Genomic DNA, 21098 nt, shown 5'->3' with positions numbered 1-21098 from the left:
TGTTGTTGTTTAAGTAAAACAAAAGCAAATAGATTTAACAATTCAAAAACAGTGGTTCCTATAGGTGATACCGAGCCCTCCTGTCCCAAGTGGCCCAAATTGCGAAGGAGGCTCTTGATGGGATTTTAGGAAACAGGTTTCTAACTTCACCTCCTCTTTGCACTCTTGAGGAATTGGGAGATATAATGTGTGTCTCATGCTTGGCTGAGTCCTCCAGGGCACTGGGGACAGAATGGTTTCATCCCGGGGACTCTGTCTACATTCTGGCCTGCAGTGAAGTTTCTGAAAAGGGCTGGTGGACTCTTAAATCTGGGGGTCACTAGAATCTTCTCTCCTACCCTCATCCCTCAGATCCAGTTACATCCATTGGAAAATTCTGGGGCTCTATCTTCAAATTACATCAAGATTCTGGTCACTTCTCTCCACCCTTATCCAATCCACCGACCAGAACCTGGGGGCCCTGGTGACAGCAACAGGCTCCCCTTCACCCCCTTTCCAACCCTGCTTGACTCAGCAGCCAGAGACAGCAGGTCCCTCCTCTGCTCCAAGCCTCACATGGCTCCCAGTCAAAGTGCCAGGCTGACAGTGCCCACCTCTCCTACCTCATCAGCTGCCCGGCCCAGCCTTGTCCCATCCAGGCTGCCCTCACCACACCGGCCACCCTGCCGTTGCCTGGACTCTCCAAGGGGCTGTCACCTCAGGGCTTTGGCACGCGCTGTTCCTTCTGACAGCCATAGGGCTTCTTTCCTCTCTGTTCATGTTGATGCCCCCTCCTTGGAGAAGCCTAACACCTTAATGAAACTGATATTTCCCATCTCCTTCTTTCTTCTTCCCCTGCTTTTCCCTCGCAGCACTTAACACTATCAGATACTGCAGTTTACATTTTATACATTTATACATTTTATACATGTTCCACTTGCTCATCTCCCGCAAGTGGACTTCAAGAGGACGAGAGTTTCCATCTGTTTTGTATTCTGATATTCTCAGCACCTGGAGCAGTGTCTGGTGCCCCATAGGTCCCAGGGAGAATGAACATCCAGGCAGTGTGTGAAGGGTGGGGGCAGACACTCCCAGCCCCCTCCTGGCTCCTTGGTCCCCTCTCTGGACATGGTGTCCCCACCTCCCTGCCCTTACCTCCTCAGCCCTCAAGGACAGCACAAGACAAGGAAGCTTATCTCTCGGGGGAAAGGTTTCCAGCTGCAGGCAGACCCTCTTCCAACTCCTCCCTCCCCTATGAGCCCAACAGGAACCAGCAAGAGCATCGCCCTCTAGGGACAGTCCTCAAAAGACAGGGTTTGGGGGCAGACCCATGTGGGGTGCTCCTGAGCAAGCCATTCCCAGCCCTGTGTCCTCAACGAGAAGGAGGTAAGACCAATAAGAGTGAACAGCCCTTGGGGAGCTTATTTTGCAGACAAGGAAACTGAGGCACAGGAGTTGAATGTGTCTCTAGGAAAGCTGGGGCCAGGGTTCCTTTCTCTGTGAAAGAGGGTTGATAATCCTCCCTCCTAAACTTGTGATGAGGATGATTAAATGAGTTCATTGGCTCAGACAGTGAAGAATCCGCCTGCAATGTGGGAGACCTGGGTTCGATCCCCTGAAGAAGGAAATGACAACCCACTCCAGTATTCTTGCCTGGAGAATCCCAAGGACACAGGAGTCGGGAGGGTTTACAGTCCATGAGGTCGCACAGAATCAGACACGACTGAGCGACTTAGCACAGCACAAAGCCTTTGCACTTAGGGTCTGGCACAAAGTAGGTGCTCAAGAAATGCTGGCTACTATTGCTGTTGTTCTGAGAGGTGAAGGCGCTCAGGAAGGTTCCATGGCCAGCATGTGGCAAAGCCAAGATGCAAGCGACTCCCCCTCACAATCACAAAATAGTTACAATAATAGTAATGGCAACAATAACAATAATAGTAACGCAGTCACCTACACTTTCCACCCGCGGCCGCAGCGCTCAGCTTGTCAGCGGGCAGCACCTGCCTGGCGCCCGCAGCCGGGACCACTGGCGCTGGTGCCTCGCGCCCTCCCGCTCCTTTCCCGGGGACAGGTGGGCGGCCTCGCGACCTCCCGCTGGGGGCGCCCCCCGCCCATCCCGCCGCCCGGGGAGCCCCACCGGGCGGGCGGGGGAGGCGAGCGCGGCTCCGGGGGCTCTGCGAGGAGCTGCGAGCGCCTGGAAGACATTACACGGCTGTCGGCCGGGGGGCGTCGCGCGGAGTTCCGGAGGGGGTCCCGGCGGCGGCGCGCCGGGGGAGGGGACGGCCCCACCACAAAGCGCGCTTTGTTCTGCGCTCCCCCCGGGAGCTGGAACCAATGGATTGGCGGCAGCTGAGGTCATCTGTCAGGCAGCGCCGGGGGTCAGGCCCCGGGAAGGGGCCGCCGGGGAGGGCGGGGCGGATGGGCCGGCGGGGGTGGGGCGGGGGTCCCTGTGTGCGGTCACCTAACCCGGCTCCCCCCGCTTCGGGCCTCAGTTTACCCCTCTGTCCAACAGGGAAGATCATCTCCTCTCTGTCCAGCTCTTGGGACGGCAGGATCAAGTATGGAAGTGCTGACGGTGGAGCCTTTCTGTAATGAGCACTCCCTATGTGCCGGCTGTGCGGAAGAGCTAGAGGTGGGATTCGAACCCAAAGGCTGCCGGCAAACACTGGAGCAAATATGGTTTGGGTGGAAGGCAGGGAGGGACGCCTTGCGGCGTCCTTATCTGGCCCAAGGAAGTCAAGGCCTCTCCCTGGCTCCCAGCTTTGACCCTGGATGCCAGATTTGGCCTACCTCTTGCCAGGGCTGACAAGTGGAGCCACCCGGACCTAGTCTAGAGAGCCTTTGGATCTGGTTCTCAGGGGACCCCAGGGTCCAAGATAGAGCGGGGCTGGACCTCCCCCCGCCCCCCAGGCCTCTCACATAGCTGTTTTTTTTCTGACTGGAGACAGATCAGGGTCTGAACACTTTTATCTACCCTCACAAAACTAGATCCCATTTATTCATTTGTTCACACCCCTACCTGTGTGAGCCTCATTCATTCCTGGCCATGCAATGAAACAACTAGGATTCTAAACACTGGATCCAGGGCCTGGAGGATAAGACCTTTAAATCCAGGCATCCTCAGAAATCCTCAGATTTGTGTGTTTCTGGAGAAGGAGCTCATGGTTGTCTCTCAGATTCTCAACTGTGTTCACCATCTAAAGCAGGTTAAGAAACACTGGCTGGAGTGTAGGGACAGAAAGCTGACCCCCAACCCCTACCCCAAACTCAGGGAAAGGCACTTAGAACAGCCACTCTGCGGAGCAATTGGCCAACACCCATGCACAGGCCAGGCTGTGCCACTTCTATGTACAAAGCTGATTGAGTACAGAGCATGATGGCAGAAAGCGTTTACAGCAGCAAATAACAGTAACCCCTCAAAGTCATTAACAGAATGACTAATACATGGTTATATGAAGACCTTGGAACACCATGCAGCAATGAAAAGAATGAGCTACACCTATATGGACTTTACTCATTTAGCATTTTTATTGAACATTTATGTGTCGGGCAGTTTAAAAAAAATATTTATTTATTATTGGCTCTATCAGTTCTTGGTTGCGGCATCTCTAGTTGTGGCGAGGGGGCTTAGTTGCCCTGTGGCATAGGGATCATAGTTCCACGAGTAGGAACTGAACCTGAGTCCCCCACATTGGACTCCCAACCACTGGACCACCAGGGAAGCCCCTGTCAGGCAGTTCTTGGCACTGGGCCTACAGTCAAAAGACAGATCAAGTCCTGCCTCAAGAATTTACATTCTAGTGGATGAGACAGTCATAAACAGAGACAAAAGATAATTTCGGGAAGTGTGATAAATGCCATGAAGAAAATAAAACCGAATGTGTTGATAAAATGATGGGGGGGGGACAGCTTAAATAGTGATAAGAAAGGCCCCTCTGAGAATCAACCAGGGGGGTTTCCCTGGTGGCTCAGATGGTAAAGAATCTGCCTTTAATGTGGGAGACCCAGGTTTGATCCCTGGATTGGGAAGATCCCTCATAGAAGGGAATAGCTACCCACTCCAGTATTCTTGCCTGGAGAATTCCATGGACAGAGAAGCCTGTGTGTTACAGTCCATGAGGTTGCAAAGAGTCAGACACAGCTGAGTGACTCATGTTTTCACTTTGCTTTTTTCACTTTCAAGAAGCAAGTAGGATGAGGGAGACTCTGGGAGAATAGCAAAGGCACTCATGGGGTAGAGGACTAAGGCATATCACCAGTGAAGAAATATGACCTGCAAAATTAAGTAAAAAAGAAAAACACTGTATACTCACACACACACCTACTAAATTAGAAAAAGGTCTGGAAGGGTATATGCCAAATTCATGAAGGTGTTTACCCCACAAACAGAGAGGGCAGAAGGACAACCAGGACTAGGAGTCATGGTGGATATCAGCTTGCCTCTCATATTTTACTGTTACTATTAATTATTTAGCATTTTGCTATCTTAATGTTTAAAAGGTAAATATACATACATTTACCTTGTGAAAAGAAAACATTTAAAAAGTCTACTGTGGTGAAAGGGGTTCATCCCAGGGCAGTACAGGAAATAAGAGGTCCCTACATGCTTGCTGACTTCCCTGGTAGCTCAGACGGTAAAGCGTCTGCCTATAACGTGGGAGACTTGGGTTCGATCCTTGGGTCAGGAAAATCCTCTGGAGAAGGAAACGGCAACCCACTCCAGTACTCTTGCCTGGAAAATCCCATGGACAGAGGAGCATGGTAGGCTACAGTCCATGGGGTCACAAAGAGTAGGACACGACTGAGCGACTTCACTTTCTTTACACACTGCCTTTCAGTGGACCCAAGTTCCCTGGGGCAGTGGTTTGTTTGGGGAGGGGACACATTTTTGGATCAAGGGGAGCCCAGAAGAGGCATGGAGCTCAGCCTGGAGGATCTGGGAGCTTCTTGGAGGAAGTGAGTTTGAGATAAGTTGGCCCAGCACACCCAGTGTAGAGACCCTAGTCTCCTATGACAGGCCTGGAGAGGCCATGATGTGTGCAGGGCCAGAGAGCAAGATCCGACAAGGGTAAGTAAACCTGAAACTCCAAACTCCCAGCCAGGTCTCCTTCTCCCGCCTGAAGCCCTGGCTTCTCTGGGCAATCTATGGGCATCCCTCACAGTCAGACCCCTCCATCTTTCCCTCTTCCCACAGCAGTTATTCTGTAGGTGGGAGGCCCAGCCCCGCTCGGGCAGCCAGAAAGCAACGCCATCTGCTGGCTGAAGCGGGAAATGCAGCTTAGTATCCTCTGAGAGCAACCAGGTTTCACGCTTCAAAACCCAGCACCTCTTCCTTAAGAACCACCAGTCCCTCCCGCTCCAAGTCCGCTCCGCAGCTTCCTCTCAGTGTCCAGGAGTACTCCTAGCGCTGCCTGCTTGGGCCTTATCTGTAGGAGGGAAAAGCCTTCCAAGAAGGGGTAACCACTCTGCTATTCAGTGGGTGCAGGTGTCTCACATGAGAAGCAGCAAGTCATGACAGCAACTTATAAAGCCATGTCCTCAACTACCCTCCCCCGCCCCCAACCGCCACTATAAACCTCCGGGTAGACAGTCCATTAGACAACTTGGAAAAAGCCCCAGGAAAGGGCTTGCCCAATGTAATATGGAGTAGGTGCACAAGCTAGTTCCAAAACATGGATCTCCTGGGACCCAACTCTTTCTTCTCCATTGGAGGTGAAGGGCTGTCACCATACTTGAAAAAAACGCAACACAGTCTAGATCAGTGGTTCTGAGCTTGTGGTCCCTGATCAGCTGCATCAACATCACCTGGGAACTTGGAAAAGCAAATTCTTAGGCTCCACCCTAGACCTGAATCAGAAACTCTGGGGGTGCAGTCTGGTCATCTGTGATGTAGCAAACCCGTTTTGTGAAACAGAACCATTGGTTTAACTCAATTACTCCCTCTTTTTATTAAATAAACTTTTATTTGGAAGTGGTTTTGGATTAACAGAAAAGTTGTAAATACAGTACAGAGTTCCCATATACTCTGCACCCAGCCTACCCCAATATCAACATTTGTATAAATTAACTAAAATCCAGACCTTCTTCAGATTTCCAGTTCTTCCATTAATGTCCTTTTGTTGCTGTTGTTCCAAGTTCCAATACAGGATATCACACTGCATTTAAGACTACATCCCTTTTAAATTCCATTGGTCACCTCAGTCATCAATCCCTGGGACAGAGAATGGGTGGGAAAGCTGTTGTCTTCATTACTGAGCTGGAGAAAATGAAGTTTGAAAATGCCAAGTGATGGAGTTCCCTCAGCAGTGCAGTAAGAGTAAGGTCCACCTCACTCTGCACCCCTCCTCTGCCTCTTCCCTTCCCCACAGGACTACAGGATTTCAGAAGCTCCTTTGCAGTGTCCTACCTGGCCTACCCACCCGCCCTAACCTACCAGAGTACAGATGTTGAGGGCCCTCCCAGAGTGGGCCCAGCCCTAGGAGAGACCCACCCACCGCCCCTCACTTTTTCCCCTCTGCAGGGCCAGGTCAGTGTCTTAGTGACTTCAGCCTGGACAGAGCAAGGCCCCGTGCAAGAGAGCAAGAAACAAAGAAGCACTGTTATTTGCTATTCAAAGTCATTTGTGATAGAGAGAAAACATGCCACAAATCATTTGTAGTTTCTCCACGAGGTATAGTCTGTTTCCCCAGCCCTTGAATCTGAGCCAAACACCAAAAGGACTTAGCAGAAGTGATGTTACACCAGTTCTGGCCTAGAACTCAAAAAAGCCTTGCAACTTCTCTCTCGATCTTTCTCTCTCTTCCTGTCCTCTATGCACACCCCACATCTCTCTCTCTCTCTTCCTCTCTCAGCGCTGATGCCATCATGTGAATAAGCCTGAACTAACTGGTGGAGTGGCCACCTGGAGGAGAACCAAGTCACCCAGCCAACAGCCCACCTACTGCCGAAACAAGGGAGTCAGGCTATTTGAGATCATCCAGGCCATTTTGGGTGACAGTTGATTTGCATACAATCCCATGATTGACCTCAGGCAAGATCAGCAGAACTGCCCAGATGAGTCCAGCCCAAATTGCTAACCCACAGAATTGTAGGCAAATAATTTGTTTTTAGCTGCCAAGTTCAGGAATTGTTTTTTTCTCAGCAAAGGCTAACTGATACACAATTTCTCATTTCTCTCTTGGCAATGGGATTCCGATATTTTTTAGGAGGCTGTGTGACAGTTCTAGGAGATGGGAAATGATTGATCTACTCAACTGTGACAATTGTGTTCCTGCTGTCTTAGCTTTCTTTGCAGCTAGGGGTGGCTACTGTACCTGGTTTGGGCCAAGGAGATCTAAGTCTATTTTGATCTAAATACACAGGGGAAGAGAGCAGGAAACAGGCCTTTGGAAAAGTCCTGAATTTATGATAGAAGCTGATGGGTCCAGCTGGCTGGGCCCTTTCTCCTCCCCGACTCCCTTCTTCCTTGGACATAGCTGCAATTGCTGGAGGTACAGCAGCCATCTTGTGACTGAGAAGTGACAAGATGTGTGCCCTAACTTTGCTGAGTGGTTTAACCAGTATCATTAGTCAACTGTCTCCAGAATTCATGCTATGTGGAAAAGGAAACTTCTCTTTGTTTAAGTCACTGTAACCTAGGTTTTCCTTCACTTGCAGATGAATGAATTCACACGATACAATACAAGGACAGAAATGCAGAAGGATCTTTGTCCTTGGGAATCCGGAGCCAGTAGCATATGACTCTCCAAATCCGTCTCCTTTCTCATTTCAGCCTCTCAATAATCCCTCAAGAGCAAACACAGGACCTCATTTCCCCCAAGGTGGGAAGTGGGGCTCCCACACTGTTCAGTCATGAGTCCAAGGTCTTGCAGCTAGCCAAGAGGGTGCTTCAAGCCAGACCCACCTGCCACACACAAACAGAATGCACTCCTGCTACACCTCTGCATGTCCGAGCCCACTGGAGGCCAGGTGTCTTCCAGGTTCCTGGTAGTGGTGGCAGGTACCAAAGAGGCTGCTACTGCAAGTCTGGCGTGGAAGCGCCCAGGTACACCCTTAGGTCCGAGAGGGTGGACTGGACAAGCTTGGCGGGGATGGTCTCTCGCTGCAGCTGCTGGTAGGCTGCATACCGGTGGCAGCCCCCAAAGGAGTAGAAGTAGTCACCACCCTGGGCCCCTTTGATCCAGAGGACGTCGATCGGGGGAACACTGTCTGGATTCTCCTGGCAAGAAGAGGACACAGGGTGAATGAGCGTGGCACGGTGTTGGACAGTTTGCAAAGCAGACTTTGTTAACCTCAGCTGAACGCCTCCATGTGCTCACACTGGTTTGTGAGAGGCAACAGTTATGTGGTCAGTTTTGTGAGCTGGTTGACCTTGGTAGCATGAAAATCAGTCACGGTAAGAGTATTTACATCAAGGAAATTGCCAGATACTAAAAATCAGGGCTTCTTTCCACCCCCAGGTTGTTAACCATTTATCACACCACATGTTTATTACCTGGCACTGTTCTAGACTCTGGGAATAAGGTACAGACACAGCCCCTGCCATCATGGGGTACATGAATGCTAGACTGATAAATGCTATGAAGACAATAACACAGGTTGTCATGACAATGATGGAGGTGGCAATGAAGCAGAGACCTCAACACAGAGAACTCCCCTGGGGAAGACAGAGAGGTGGAATCTTTAGAGAAAGAGCCTGACTGCCAAGTTCAAATCTCAACTCTGCTACTTAATTGCTCTGTGACCTTGGGCAATTCATATTTGTGCCTCAGTTGCCCCAGATGGGGATGAAGATGACACAACCACCTCATAGAACTATTGGGTTTAATGAGTTAACAGATATACAGTGCTTTAAACAACACTTGGCACATGGAATAGGCTCAGTAATAAACAGTGTGTATTACCCATGGGACAGGCATTCCAGGCAGAAGGAATAGCAAATGCAAAATGCCTGAGGCCAGAACAAGCTCACTGTATTGCAGGCATGGCAGAGAGGCCAGTGTAACCAGAATAGACTCAGGGGTCTGTGGAACAGAAGAGGCCAGAAAGGTTTTATTGAGATATAATTGAGGTACAGCACTGTATAAGCTAAAGGTATAAATATAATGATTTGACTTAAAACATCATGAAATGATGACTATAATAAGTTCAGTGAACATCCATCATCTCATATATGTACACAATTAAAGAAATAAAAAACTTGTTTTCCTTGTGACTAAAGTGTTAGTCTCTCAGTTGTGTCCGACTCTTTGCAACCCCGTGTACTGTAGCCTGCCAGGCTCCTCTGTCCATGGAATTCTCCAGGCAAGAATCCTGGGTTACCATTCCCTTCTAGCAGGGGATCTTCCCAACCAAGGGATTGAACCCAGGCCTCCTGCATTGCAGGCAGATTCTTTACCATCTGAGCCACCAGGGAAGCCTCCTTGTGATGAAAGCTCTTACGACTTACTCTCTAACCAACTTTCACATATATGCACAACAGTGTTTATTATATTTATCATGTTGTACTTTACATCCCTGGTACTTATTTATCTTATAATAGAAGTGAGTGCCTTGTGTCCACCTGCATACAATTTTCCTTCTCCTTCCTCTCCCCCTCCTACCCCTACCTCTGATAATCACAAATCTGGCCTCTTTTTCTAAGAGTTTGTTTGTTTTGGAAGTATAATTGATGTACACCACTATGTTAGTTCCTGGTACACAGTGCAGTGATTGGTTATTTCTATACATTTCAAAAGGATCACCATGATTGAGTCTAGTTACCATCCATCAATATACAAAGATATTACATAGTTTTTTACTATCTTCCCCACACTGCACATTTCATACATGACTCATTTATTTTATAAATGTAAGTTTATACCTCTTAGGTCCTGGAGTGTTTTAAACAGGAGAGGGTGACATGACATGAGGGACATTCTAGAAAAGGTGTGATGAGAAAGCAGCCTTGGTGAGGTGGACAAAGACAAGAGCAGGGAGGACAGAGGCGAGTCCCCAGCAGGTATTCAGCAGAAGACGCTGTCCTGGGTGAGGGCGCTGAGACCACAGGGAGAGGTGGACAGGTTTGCGACATGTTCAGGGGGCAGATCCCAGGGGAGGGGTGAGTGTGAGAAGGGGAAGAAGAGAATCTAAGCTGACTTCCTGTTCAGGGCCTGCCAGATGCAGAGTGGGTGGACCTCTACATCAGGAAAGTCTGGGGCAGGGTGGGGTGGAGTAGGGGGAGATGGAATTAAATGAGTTGCTAGAAGGCCTCCCACACTGACCCTAAAGCGGTCTCTTATTAGGCTGCATTGATGGATTCATTATTCCATTTATCCCAGAAATTATTATTAAGCAGTAAGGCCCAGCAGTTATGAGCTGGGGCTCTCGCTCATTTAAATCCCAGCTTCTCCACAGAGTAGCCGGTGGGGGGAGGGAGGTGGTTGGGTAGGGAGGGAGGTGTAAGCAAGGGGCCTTTCCACTGGGCCTTGTTCCTCATTTGTAAGATGGGAACAGATACCCTATAGGCTGCTGATGAAGTTGGAAAGCTGATCTAAGTTAGGCGTGGAGCACAGCCTGCCTGGCAGAGCAGCAGCAAAAAGAGGCAGCCTTATGCTGGGTGTCAGGGCTCTGAGGATGGGTGGGCAGGATAACAGCCCCCAAAGACGTCCACATCCTGATCCCTGGAACCTGTGAATATGTTACTCCCAAGGGACAGGAACTTTCCAGATGGAATTAAGTTAAAGATCTTGAGATGGGGATATTATCCTGGGTTGTCCAGATGGGCCAAAAGTAATCACCAGAGACCTTAAACGTGGAACAGAGAGGAGCAAGAGGAGATCTAATGTTGCTGGCTTCCGAGGTGGAGGAAAGAGGTCATGAGCCAAAAATGTGGGTGGCCTCTAGAAGCTGGGAAAGACAAGGAAATGAATTCTCCCCCAGAGACTCCAGAAAAGAATGCAGCCCTGCTGATACCTTGATTTTAGCCCAGTGAGACCCATTCTGGACTTCTGAACTATAGAACTATAAAGTAATAAAATCTTGGCTTTAAATCACCAAGTTTCTGGAATTTGTTACAGTAGCCATAGAAAACTAATACATGCGATAAGCAAAGACAGGCCTGGTTTTTGCCTCCCAGAATGTATGGTGCTGGTGTGGAAGACAGGTGTCTGAGGCCATTACACCCCAGTTGTACAGGATCAGAGGTGTGCTGACAGGTATGGAGGTGGCTGGGAGCCCACAGGAGGCCCCTAACCTTACAAGGGCTGTCAAGGATGACACACTGACAGAAGACCGAGAAGGAGTTAGTAAAGAAGAGAGAAAGAGTGTTTCTGGCAGGGGGAAAGCTTGTGCAAAGGCCCAGGGGTAGGAGAGAGTATTCCTGGACAGATCTATCACAAACAGCCAGGCACCGTGCTCGTTCTATGACCAGACAAAATCCCAGCTCCTTGGAGTTCAAATGAGATGGGGAGGGGAGACAATAAAACACAAACACACAGATAACATAACTCAGGCGTTAACCTGAACATGCTTTCAAGGCGAACTACTCAGGTTAGTGGGAGACCTATAGAAGCCAGGGCTGCTGGGAGGCAGGCACCTGACCCAAGCGAGGGAGCAGTCCCTGTGGCTCTCTGGGAAGCAGTTCCAGACAGTGGAAGCAGCAGTGTAAACTCTAGGACCGAAAGACAACAGGCAGGCAGTAGAGACGTTTGGTGGGGCCTCGGAGTCTCCTGTGGCCACTTCTGAGGTCTGGGGGATGGGAACATGATGCCGTGCAGGCCTAACCTGGAACTCATGTCCCCTCTCTCCAGGATCATCCTGACCTTCCTGAGCTCTCTCTGAGATGTGGCTGACCCATTCTCTCCCAGTTCCAGTTCAAACAAGGTCTTCCCAGCAGACAGGACACCCCCAGTCCCACTGCCACCACCAGAAGTGACCACACAGGTTATGTGGAGGCCATGCAGCTGCACAATGACCAGGCTGTGCCACTTTCTAAAATGCCTGACCTTGGACAAGCTGCTTGGATCCTCTTGGGCCTCATTCCTTGTCTGTAAGAGGAACAATAGTAATATCTGCCTTACAGGGTTGGTATGAAGAAGCTGCTGCTACTTATTCGCTTAAGTCATGTAGGACTGTGTGTGACCCTATGGAGTGCAGCCTGCCAGGCTCCCCTGTCCATGGGATTCTTCAGGCAAGAATACTGGAATGGGTTGCCGTGCCCTCCTCCAGGGGGTTTTCCTGACCCAGGGATGGAATCCGGGTCTCCTGCATCGCAGGCAGAGTCTTTCTTTACTGGGAGCCACAAGGGAAGCCCATATCAAGTGCTATCTTTATAGGAGTCAGAGATAGCTATTTTAATGACCTCCTCCAGTCTCCTTGCTCCACGACAAAACAGAGGCCCAGAGAGGCCCAAACTCTTGCTCAAGGTCACAGAGCAAAGGCTGAGTTCCGACTGAAACTGAACTAGTCCCTTCTCGCGTCCAGCGCGACCTCCCTCCTCTGAAGCCTTCCCAGCGGCCGGCTTCCCCGGGGCCTCACCCGGATCGTGTCCACGAGGCTTTGCACCTTGGCCGGGTCCAGCACAGACGGCAGAGGCCGGATGAGCACGCTCAGCGGCACGTTGTGCACGGCGGTGATGCAGCCAGAGTGGATGCTGCCGCCCTGCGCGCCGCCGCTCGGCCCAGGTCCCTCGGGCGCTCCCCGGCCCGCCCCGGCTCTGCCCAGCGCTCCTCCCGCGCGGAGACCCATCATTCCGCCGTCGCCGCCGCCTGGGCAGTCGCGGGACGCGCCACGGCCACCTTCGGGCTTTAACCTCGGCCGGGCCGTACCATTCCGTGCGGGCGGAGGGGGGGTGCAGCCGGGCAGCGCGGAGCGTCTCTCTCCCCTGGCCCCAGGATGGTCCCGCCCACCATCGAGCGCCCCCGCGGGACCTCTGCTCCGCACGCCCCCGGCTGCCAGACGCGCGCGGGGCTTCGGCCCTCCGCTGGGGGGCGCCTCGCAGCCTGCCCTCCGCCGCGCGGCGTTCCAGGAGTGGAAGCGGCCGGGCAGGCTGACTCAGGGTGAGTCTGCAGGTCGTGGAGTGGGAGGGGCGCGGGTGACGCACATTCCGGGGTGACTCAGGCCCATGGCGGGGGCACAGGGTAGAGGGGGCCAGACGTGCCCAGCGACGGTGAGTCGGCAAAACTCGGCGCTTGGCCGCCCGGCCCTTGGAGGACTGGTGCTGATAGCCGGGGAGGTGATACTAATACCAAAGACAGTAATACTAGGAATCTGCTGAATGTGGTGTTGTGTCAGGCACTGTTCTAAACACTTTGCATGTACATTACCTTATTTAAACCTCAAACAACCCTACCAGCTAGGTATGATTGTTATTCCCATTTTACAGATGAGGAAACTGAGGCACAGCGAGGTTTAAATGATTTTCCTCCAAGGTCATGGGATTAGTAAGTGACTGAACCAGGGTTCCAAGGAACATTTTGTAAATATTTATTTGACTGCTTTGGGTGTTAGTTGCAGCATGTGGAATTTAGTTCCTCAACCAGGGATGGCCCAACTAGGCCCCTTGCATTGTGCCCATGAAGTCCTAGCCACTGGAGCACCAGGGAAGTCCCAGGGAGCCTTTTGGAATGGTGCTGACAGTGTGTGGGCACTGCCCTGAACTTCCACAATAACTGTCTGCTTTCATCCCCACAGCGCCTCGAGGAAGCTGACGTGGTTGTTGAAGCACTTGTCCAAGGTAGGGCCGCTGGAAATAGTCTGATTATCTGAGCTCAGAGTCTCAGGCCACTAAACACCTGGTTACAGATGAGGACACCAGAGCTGCAAGGGGTGGTGGTGATGTGAAGTGAAAGTTGCTCAGTCACGTCCGACTCTGCGACCCCATGGACTATAGAGTCTGTGGAATTCTCCAGGCCAGAATACTGGAGTGGGTAGCTGTTCTCTTCTCCAGGGGATCTTCCCAACCCAGGGATAGAACTCAGTTCTGCATTGCAGGTGGATTTTTTACCAACTGAGCTATCAGGGAAACCTGTGACTTAGGTCCAAACATGCCGACTGCTATCCCCACTCTCTTCTCTTTAAAGCGCTCTATCCCCTTGATCCCAGGTTCAGTAATCAGTGTCCTCTGGAGCCAGAGGGAGGCAGGCAGAGGCTCCTGGTTTTAATTGCTGGTGTTTATAGCATCTGTGGCAACATTAAGACTTTGGCACAGACTGGCCTGGGTTCAATCCCAAATGGCCACTCCCGGGCTGTGTGGTCTCAGGCAAGATGCAAGAGCATCAGTCTTCTCTTTTGTAAAATGATTGTGAGGGGATTGTGAAAACATTTGGAGATAACAGCTGTTAGAGGGCAATGTGCGTGCTAAGTCCCTACAGTCGTGGTCAACTCTTTGCGACCATGTGGACTGTAGCCCGCCAGGCCCTCTGTCCATGGGATTCTCCAGGCAAGAATAATGGAGTGGGTTGCTATCCCCTCCTCCAGGGGATCTTCCTGACCCAGGGTTCGAACCTGCATCTCCTGCATTACAGGGGGATTCTTTACCACTGAGCCCCCGGGGAAGCCCAAATCAGTGCTTACTGATATATCACTGATATAGTGATAATCAAGGAAGGTGATAGGTTTCATCACGGACACCCAGAGGGCTGAAGGAGAACCAGGAAAGGCTTCCTGGAGGAGGAGTTATTCATACTGGAAAGTGGCTTGGTTCTGGAGAGGGAAAACAGGGAAGAAGCAGGTGGTGGTTTAGGGTATAGGATCTGAAGTCACTTGAATGGGATGGATTTAAGTCCTGGCTCTGCCACCAACTAGCCAGTGTGATGTGTGTGTGTGTGTGTGTGTGTGTGTGTGTGTGTGTGTGTGTCTGTGGTGGGACACTCAACTTCTTTGTGTCTTGGTTTCCTCTCTCAATTGCCAGGGAGAGTAAATGAAAGTAACACATAGTGTTTAGAAAGGAATCTAGCACATGTGTGTGTTCAGTCACTCAGTCATGTCTGACTCTTTGCGACCCCCATGGACTGTAGCCCGTTGCCATTTCTTTCTCCAGGGTGTCTTCCCAGCCCAGGGATCAAACCCGAGTCTCTTGTGTCTCCTGCACTGGCAAGTGGATTCTTTACTGCTGAGCCACCTGGGCTTCCCTTCAGCCCCCAAATTACTGGTAATTAGAGAATTTCATCAAAAGGGAAGTTGTTCCTTTAGAACCACTTCCTCCTTTCAGAAAGTAAGAAGAAACGAGGGAACAGCTTCTGGGATGGAAAAATGGAGAGTTGTCCTGAATCTTTCATCATAGTTTGCCCAGTGAGAACCCCCCCACTCCTGGCAACAAATTCTGTATGTTGAGATACCTGTGATTCAACTCAAAATTGAATTTTAAGCCTTAAGAAGACTTGTATTTCCACATAATTAAGATTTCTGGAGGCAGGTATATCCATGATTGGTGAAGAGGTAATTGAACAATGTCAGATTCTTTTCCAGCTTTTTGTACCATCATCCTCCGTGTTCTTGTTTTTATCCTCATGCTTGCCTCTCATGGTCCCAAGATGTTTTGCTATAGCTTCAAGTATTGTATACAACAGCTTTCAAAGGTGGAAGTTAGGACATTGACATCCCTTTACCCCTCTTTTTAAGACTGAAGAAATCTTTAGTAACCATCCTCTGCTTCCCCACCCTTCTGGCCGGGAGTGTTTTCCTCGTGTCTCATCATACTTCCATGCCTAAACCGCCCCTGGCAAGGAGAGTGGAATTACCCTGATTGTGTGCATGCATGCTCAGTTGCTCAGTCGTGTCCAGCCCTTTGTAATCCCGTGGACTATAGCCCATCAGGCTCTTCTGTCCATGGGATTTCCCAGGCAAGAATACTGGAGTGGGTTGCCATTTCTTCCTCCAGGGGATGGCAGGAGGAGGGATCTTCCCGACCCAGGGATTGAACCTGAGTCTCCTGCATTGGATTCTTTACTCCTGGGCCACCTTGGAAGCCTTACACTGATTGGTTTAGCTTAATTGACGTTTACCTCTGGACTCAAGAAGGTTTACCCTCCCCTGACGTTCATGGCCTCTGATCCCTGAACAGAACTGGCAAGGCCTGGTACTTCAACCTTGTTTTCCTGTGTGATTTTGGAGAAGACTCCTTGAGATAGGAGGATTGATGGGGGAGGAGGACCCGGTCAGTCAGCAGTTCCATTATTTTGGCCCATCTATCCCTAAACTATCCATAGCATCACTGATGCAATGGACATGAACTTGGGCAAACTTTGGGAGATGGTGAGGGACAGGGAAGCCTGGCATGCTTCAGTCCTTGGGGTTGCAAAGAGTCAGACACAACTGAGTGACTGAACAGCACCACCACCCATAAACTAATGACATGAAGACTTGACCTTTGTGTTGGGATTAAGATGAGGTACCTTCCACTGAGGCTAATATAAGTGTGGGACTGGAAGCTGGAGAAATTCTGGGATCTAACAATATTCTTTTGTTTTAGTTTGGGTTCTCCCATAAGTAGACTCTGAAACTGGGACTTGTCTGCAGGTACTTTCTTGGGGAGCTGCTCTAGTTATTATATCACTGTAATACAAACCACTGCAAAATGCAGTGGCATAAAACGACCATTTTTATTATCCTCACAGATTCTGTGGGTCAGGAATTCAGGCATGGCACCGTGGACAGTGGTGGTCTCTTCTCTGCAATATCTGGGCCATCAGCTGAGAGGTGATTCAATGGCTGGGGGTGACTCGATGGCTGGGGCTAAAATCATCTTGAGGTGTCTTCACTTACACATGCACTGGACCATCCTGCTTGTCAGCTGGAACACCTCCACGGGGCCTTTCCATGTGGCCTGGGCTTCCTCATAGCATGGCAGCTGGCTTTCAAGAATGAGTGTCCCAAGAGAACTTGGCAGAAGCTTCATGACCTTTTCCAGTCTAGTCTTGGAAGTCACATGGCATCATTTCTGTGGTGTTCTATTTGTAGGATCTGTCATACCACCACCCTGCCCCCAGCCAGGCTCAAGGGAAGGTACAGAGATTCCATTTCTTGATGGAAAGTGAAGCAAGGTTCTAAAAGAGCTTGTTCCCACAAAAGAGATATTGTTGGGACCATCTTTGGAAGACAGTCTGCTGTAGGAAGTGATCCCAAGAAAGACTGGGGAAGGGACAAATGCCAATATAGAGGACACTGATGAGCAGGTTAACATGATGGTTACCTGGGGTCACTTCTGCTGGAGACCTTGTGAGGAAACATCATGCATCAGAATCATCCCACCCTCATGACCTAATCACCTCCCCAAAGTCCTACTACCAACTACCAGCACACTAGGGATTAGGCTTCAACATGTGGACTTTTGGGGGATATAAACATTCAGTCAGGAAGCAACAGTTAGAACTGTACATAGAACAACAGAATGGTTCCAAATTGGGAAAGGCTTACATCAATGCTGTATATTTTCACTCTGTTTATTTAACTTATATGGAGAGTACATCATGAAAAACGCTGGGCTGGATGAAGCACAAGCTGGTATCAAGATTGCCAGGAGAAATATCAATAACCTCAGATATGCAGATGACACCACCCTAATGGCAGGAAGTGAAGAGGAACTAAAGAGCCTCTTGACGAAAGAGAAAGAGGAGAGTGAAAAAAATGGGCTTGTAACTCAGGGTTCAAAAAACTAAGATCATGGCATCCAGTCCCATCACTTCATGGCAAATAGATGGGGAAACAATGGAAACAGTGAGAGATTTTATTTTGGGGGGGCTCCAAAATCTCTGCAGATGGTGACTGCAACCATGAAATTAAAAGACACTTGGAAGAAAAGCTATGACCAACCTAGACAGCATATTAAAAAGTAGAGACATACTTTACCAACAAAGGTCTATCTAGTCAAAGCTATGGTTTTTCCAGTAGTCACATATGGATGTGACAGTTGGACTATAAAGAAAGCTGAGTGCCAAATAATTGATGCTTTTGAACTGTGGTGTTGGAGAAGACTCTTGAGAGTCCCTTGGACAGTAAGGAGGTCAAACCTGGAGATCCTAAAGGAAATCAACCCTGAATATTCATTGGAAAGACTGATGCTGAAGCTCCAGTACTTTGGCCATCTGATGCAAAGAGCTGACTGCTTGGAAAACACCCTGATGCTGGGAAAGATTGAGGGCAAAAGGAGAAGAGGATGAGATGGTTGGATGGCATCACCAACTCAGTGGGCATGAGTTTGTGCAAACTCCAGGAGATAGTGAAGGACAAGAAAGCCTGGCGTGGTGTAGTCCATAGGGTCAAACATGACTGAGCGACTGAACAACCACCACCACGGAGGTACCATGAGCTGAGTTGCTTAAGTATGGGTGCTGGAACTGGTCACCCACTGGGATGACTCTGATTGGGTTGGAGGAGACCAATCAACCACACCCCTGGGGTCAGCCCCCTTTGAGCCCCCTGGATGGGGTAAGTGATGAATACATGTCTGAACAAATGTGAGCTTTGTTGAAAAGGAAAGGGTGGACCAAAGACCTGAATATCAGTGGCACGTCCCCTTGGCCTACCTTTGATCTCAGCTAAAATTGTGGTGGGAAGTATTGTGCAAACCCAGACTCACCTAGCATTGCTGGCTTCCTAGCCAAGGCTTCCATATTTTCCATCCCTGTGGGAGTCTCCTAGAGGTGTTCAGGTGTTCGCCAGTGCAACCAGAGCTGCTGAGTAAAAGCGTCTTATGTTGTCACAGGTGGAGAATTGTGAGAAACATTCCAGACCATTTGGACCTTTTTTGGATCCTTCTCAGAAAATAGCAGTACCAGGTCCATTAATAGCAACAACCCCACTAACACACTCTCTGTCTCATTCTTCTTGCCCTTGCACTCCTGCTTCCTGAAATCACCTCCCAAATAAACTACCTGCACTCATGACTTTGCCACTGGGAAGTCAAAACTAAGGCAAAGGGGGAATTTCATGTATCATCCTCAATAGTTCTGAGCCTTGCCTGTGTTAAAATTACACGTGTCTTGTTAGATGACCTTGGACCAGGCACCTGTCTGTGCCTTGGTTTCTTAACTTTCAAAATGGCCTTCATAATGGTGCCTAACTTGTACAGTTGTTGAGAGAATAAAGAGATGATATAAGTAAGGTCCTTAGGACAGTGCCCAACGCACTGTAAGTACTCAATAAATATGATACTATGTCAATATCATATTGTCAAATATCAAATCAAATATGTTTGATAACATTTAAAATTTATAATAGATCTCAAAGGTCTCTCTGTCTGCACTTCTAGACTAGTCCCAGCATATTAGCCCAGGCTCTTGTTTGCAGGCGTAGAAAGCCAGCGAGAATCAGCTTAATGAAAATGGAACATTTGGCTGCTCCCTTGACTGTAAGGTGAAACTAGGCCTCAGAATAAAGTGGGTTCGGAGGCTTTTTTCTGTCTCTCCCTTGGCAGAGGGATTACCTCCATGTGATAGGAACGTGGCTATCAACAGGGGTTATCTTTGGCTTTTAGTAGTAGAAAGCTGACAAGCGAGGCTTAAAATGCCCTAACATGTTTCCTCTCATGACAGAGAATCTGGAAGTGGGAAGTCCAGGACTGGGGTGGCCGCTTCACTGTCTCTAGGGGCACAGGCCCTTTCTGTCAACTCCATCATTTTAGAGTAGGGTCGCCTCCTAGTTCAAGGGTGTCCCTGAAGGGCCAGCCTGGAAGAAGGTGGAGAAATGGAAAGGCAAAGGATATGACCCCCTCCTTTTTCGGGCGTTGTCTCTGAAGTTCCACATCACACTTTCCCTTGTGTGTCATTGACCAGAACTTGGTCACGTGGCCACCGCTGGCAGCACGGGCAGCTGGGATATGTAGTCTTCATTCAATGTGGCAATGTGCTCAGCTAACAACGGAGTTCTCCACTAAGGAAGGAGAGGATGGATATTGATAAGTAGCTAGCAATCTGAGCCACAGCTCTCAAGTTACAGGTCTTATGATTTGGAGAGAGGAAATTTCCAAGTTCTAGTCAGATGCCCAAATTTGAACCAATCATCTATGGCCATGAGGGAAACAGACTTTTTTTTTTTTTTTTAAAGCATAAGCCACCATTATTGATGATGACTTAAATGTGTGTAGTTCATTAAAAAAAAAAATTACTGGTCATCTGCTATTGGCTAGGTATTGCGGTAGTCCCAGGAAATCTTAGGTCAGTCCCTGACCCAAAGGACTGTCAGTGCCTTTCTCATGAAGCTTATAATCTAATGGGGGAGACAGAGAATAAACAGATATCACAGTAATTAATGGAGAAGTGTACATTATCGGTTAGTGCTGTGAACCAAGATCATGTGGTCCTTGAGGAAGTGATCATCAAGCTAGGAGATAAAGACTTGAAAAAAAATAACTAGTCAACAGTCGTGGTGTTGGCATTGTAAATGAAGTATGTTACCGGTGGTCAGAAAAGCTTATGCAAAGGCCCTGTGGCAGCCGGGAAAGCAAAATTGCTAAACAGTGGTGGCTGTAACTCAAACAGCAAAGGGGCTTATGTCTGAAGATTCAGCTAGAGTGATAGAGTCAGACTGGGTAGGTCTTTGAAAACAGGGTCCTCTTCCCAGCCCCCACAGTGAGAAATCATTGAGGCATTCAAACATAGAAGAGGAATAGGAGTGACATAATCAGATTTGCATTTTTAAAAAGACCCCTGTGGTCACTATGGAGAGAGGAAGGGAGGTGGTGGAGGCAGAAAGGATCCGGGGTCACCAGTAAGAACATGAGAGATGATGGTAGCTATGGTCTAGGGTGGAAATTGAGAAGAAAAAGAGAAAAAATAAACAGAACCTGATGGATTAGATGGAAGGGTAAAGGAGACAGATGCAGGAGAGAACCACATCATGGCTTCAGACTTGGGCTGGTCTATGGTACTTTGGGGATATCCATGTGGAGGTGGTTTGCAGGGAGATGTGGATTTGCAGCTCAGAGAGGAGGTCAGAATTGAAAATGTAAATTTGCAAGTCATCTGCATGTGGGTGAAAATTGAAGCTGTGGGTGTGATTGCTTCATGAGAATACACAGTGAGAAGAGGAATCTAGGAGAGACCTTGAGGAGCACAGACCAGGACAGAGGGAACAGGAAGTGGGTTCCTTACTTAGGCACAGGAAGATGAGTCTGCAAAGTCACTAAGTGGAGCAGCCAGTCA

At 49.3% G+C, this 21098-nt stretch overlaps 1 protein-coding gene and 1 long non-coding RNA gene across 2 annotated transcripts in view; one reads left to right on the top strand and one right to left on the bottom strand.

Annotated features, from left to right (window-relative positions):
• Positions 1-5922: 5922 nt before the first annotated feature.
• SRXN1 (sulfiredoxin 1) lies at positions 5923-12708 on the bottom strand. The gene is made up of 2 exons (XM_020900873.2): positions 12496-12708; positions 5923-8197 (listed from the first exon to the last, which is right to left on the bottom strand). Exons 1-2 carry the CDS (start codon positions 12706-12708, stop codon positions 7994-7996), a joined length of 417 nt encoding a protein of 138 aa, XP_020756532.1. The 3' UTR covers positions 5923-7993.
• Positions 12709-12944: 236 nt separating this feature from the next.
• Positions 12945-21098, top strand: part of LOC110141830 (uncharacterized) — a 57691-nt gene continuing 49537 nt past the window's right edge. The window contains exon 1 of the long non-coding RNA XR_002315150.2: positions 12945-13016. This is a non-coding gene — a long non-coding RNA (uncharacterized lncRNA). The remainder of the gene's footprint in view (positions 13017-21098) is intronic.

This window comes from Odocoileus virginianus, chromosome 9 (genome assembly GCF_023699985.2).
Source record: "Odocoileus virginianus isolate 20LAN1187 ecotype Illinois chromosome 9, Ovbor_1.2, whole genome shotgun sequence".
NCBI lineage: Eukaryota > Metazoa > Chordata > Mammalia > Artiodactyla > Cervidae > Odocoileus > Odocoileus virginianus.
This window is presented reverse-complemented; position numbering and strand designations above follow the sequence as displayed.

Excerpts from the sequence above, each read along its gene's own strand:
- SRXN1 (XM_020900873.2), bottom strand. The coding sequence starts at position 12,708 with ATGATGGGTCTCCGCGCGGGAGGAGCGCTGGGCAGAGCCGGGGCGGGC. Across the intron at positions 8,198-12,495 it reads GCCTCGTGGACACGATCCGG|GAGAATCCAGACAGTGTTCC; the intron begins GTGAGGCCCCGG and ends TCTTCTTGCCAG.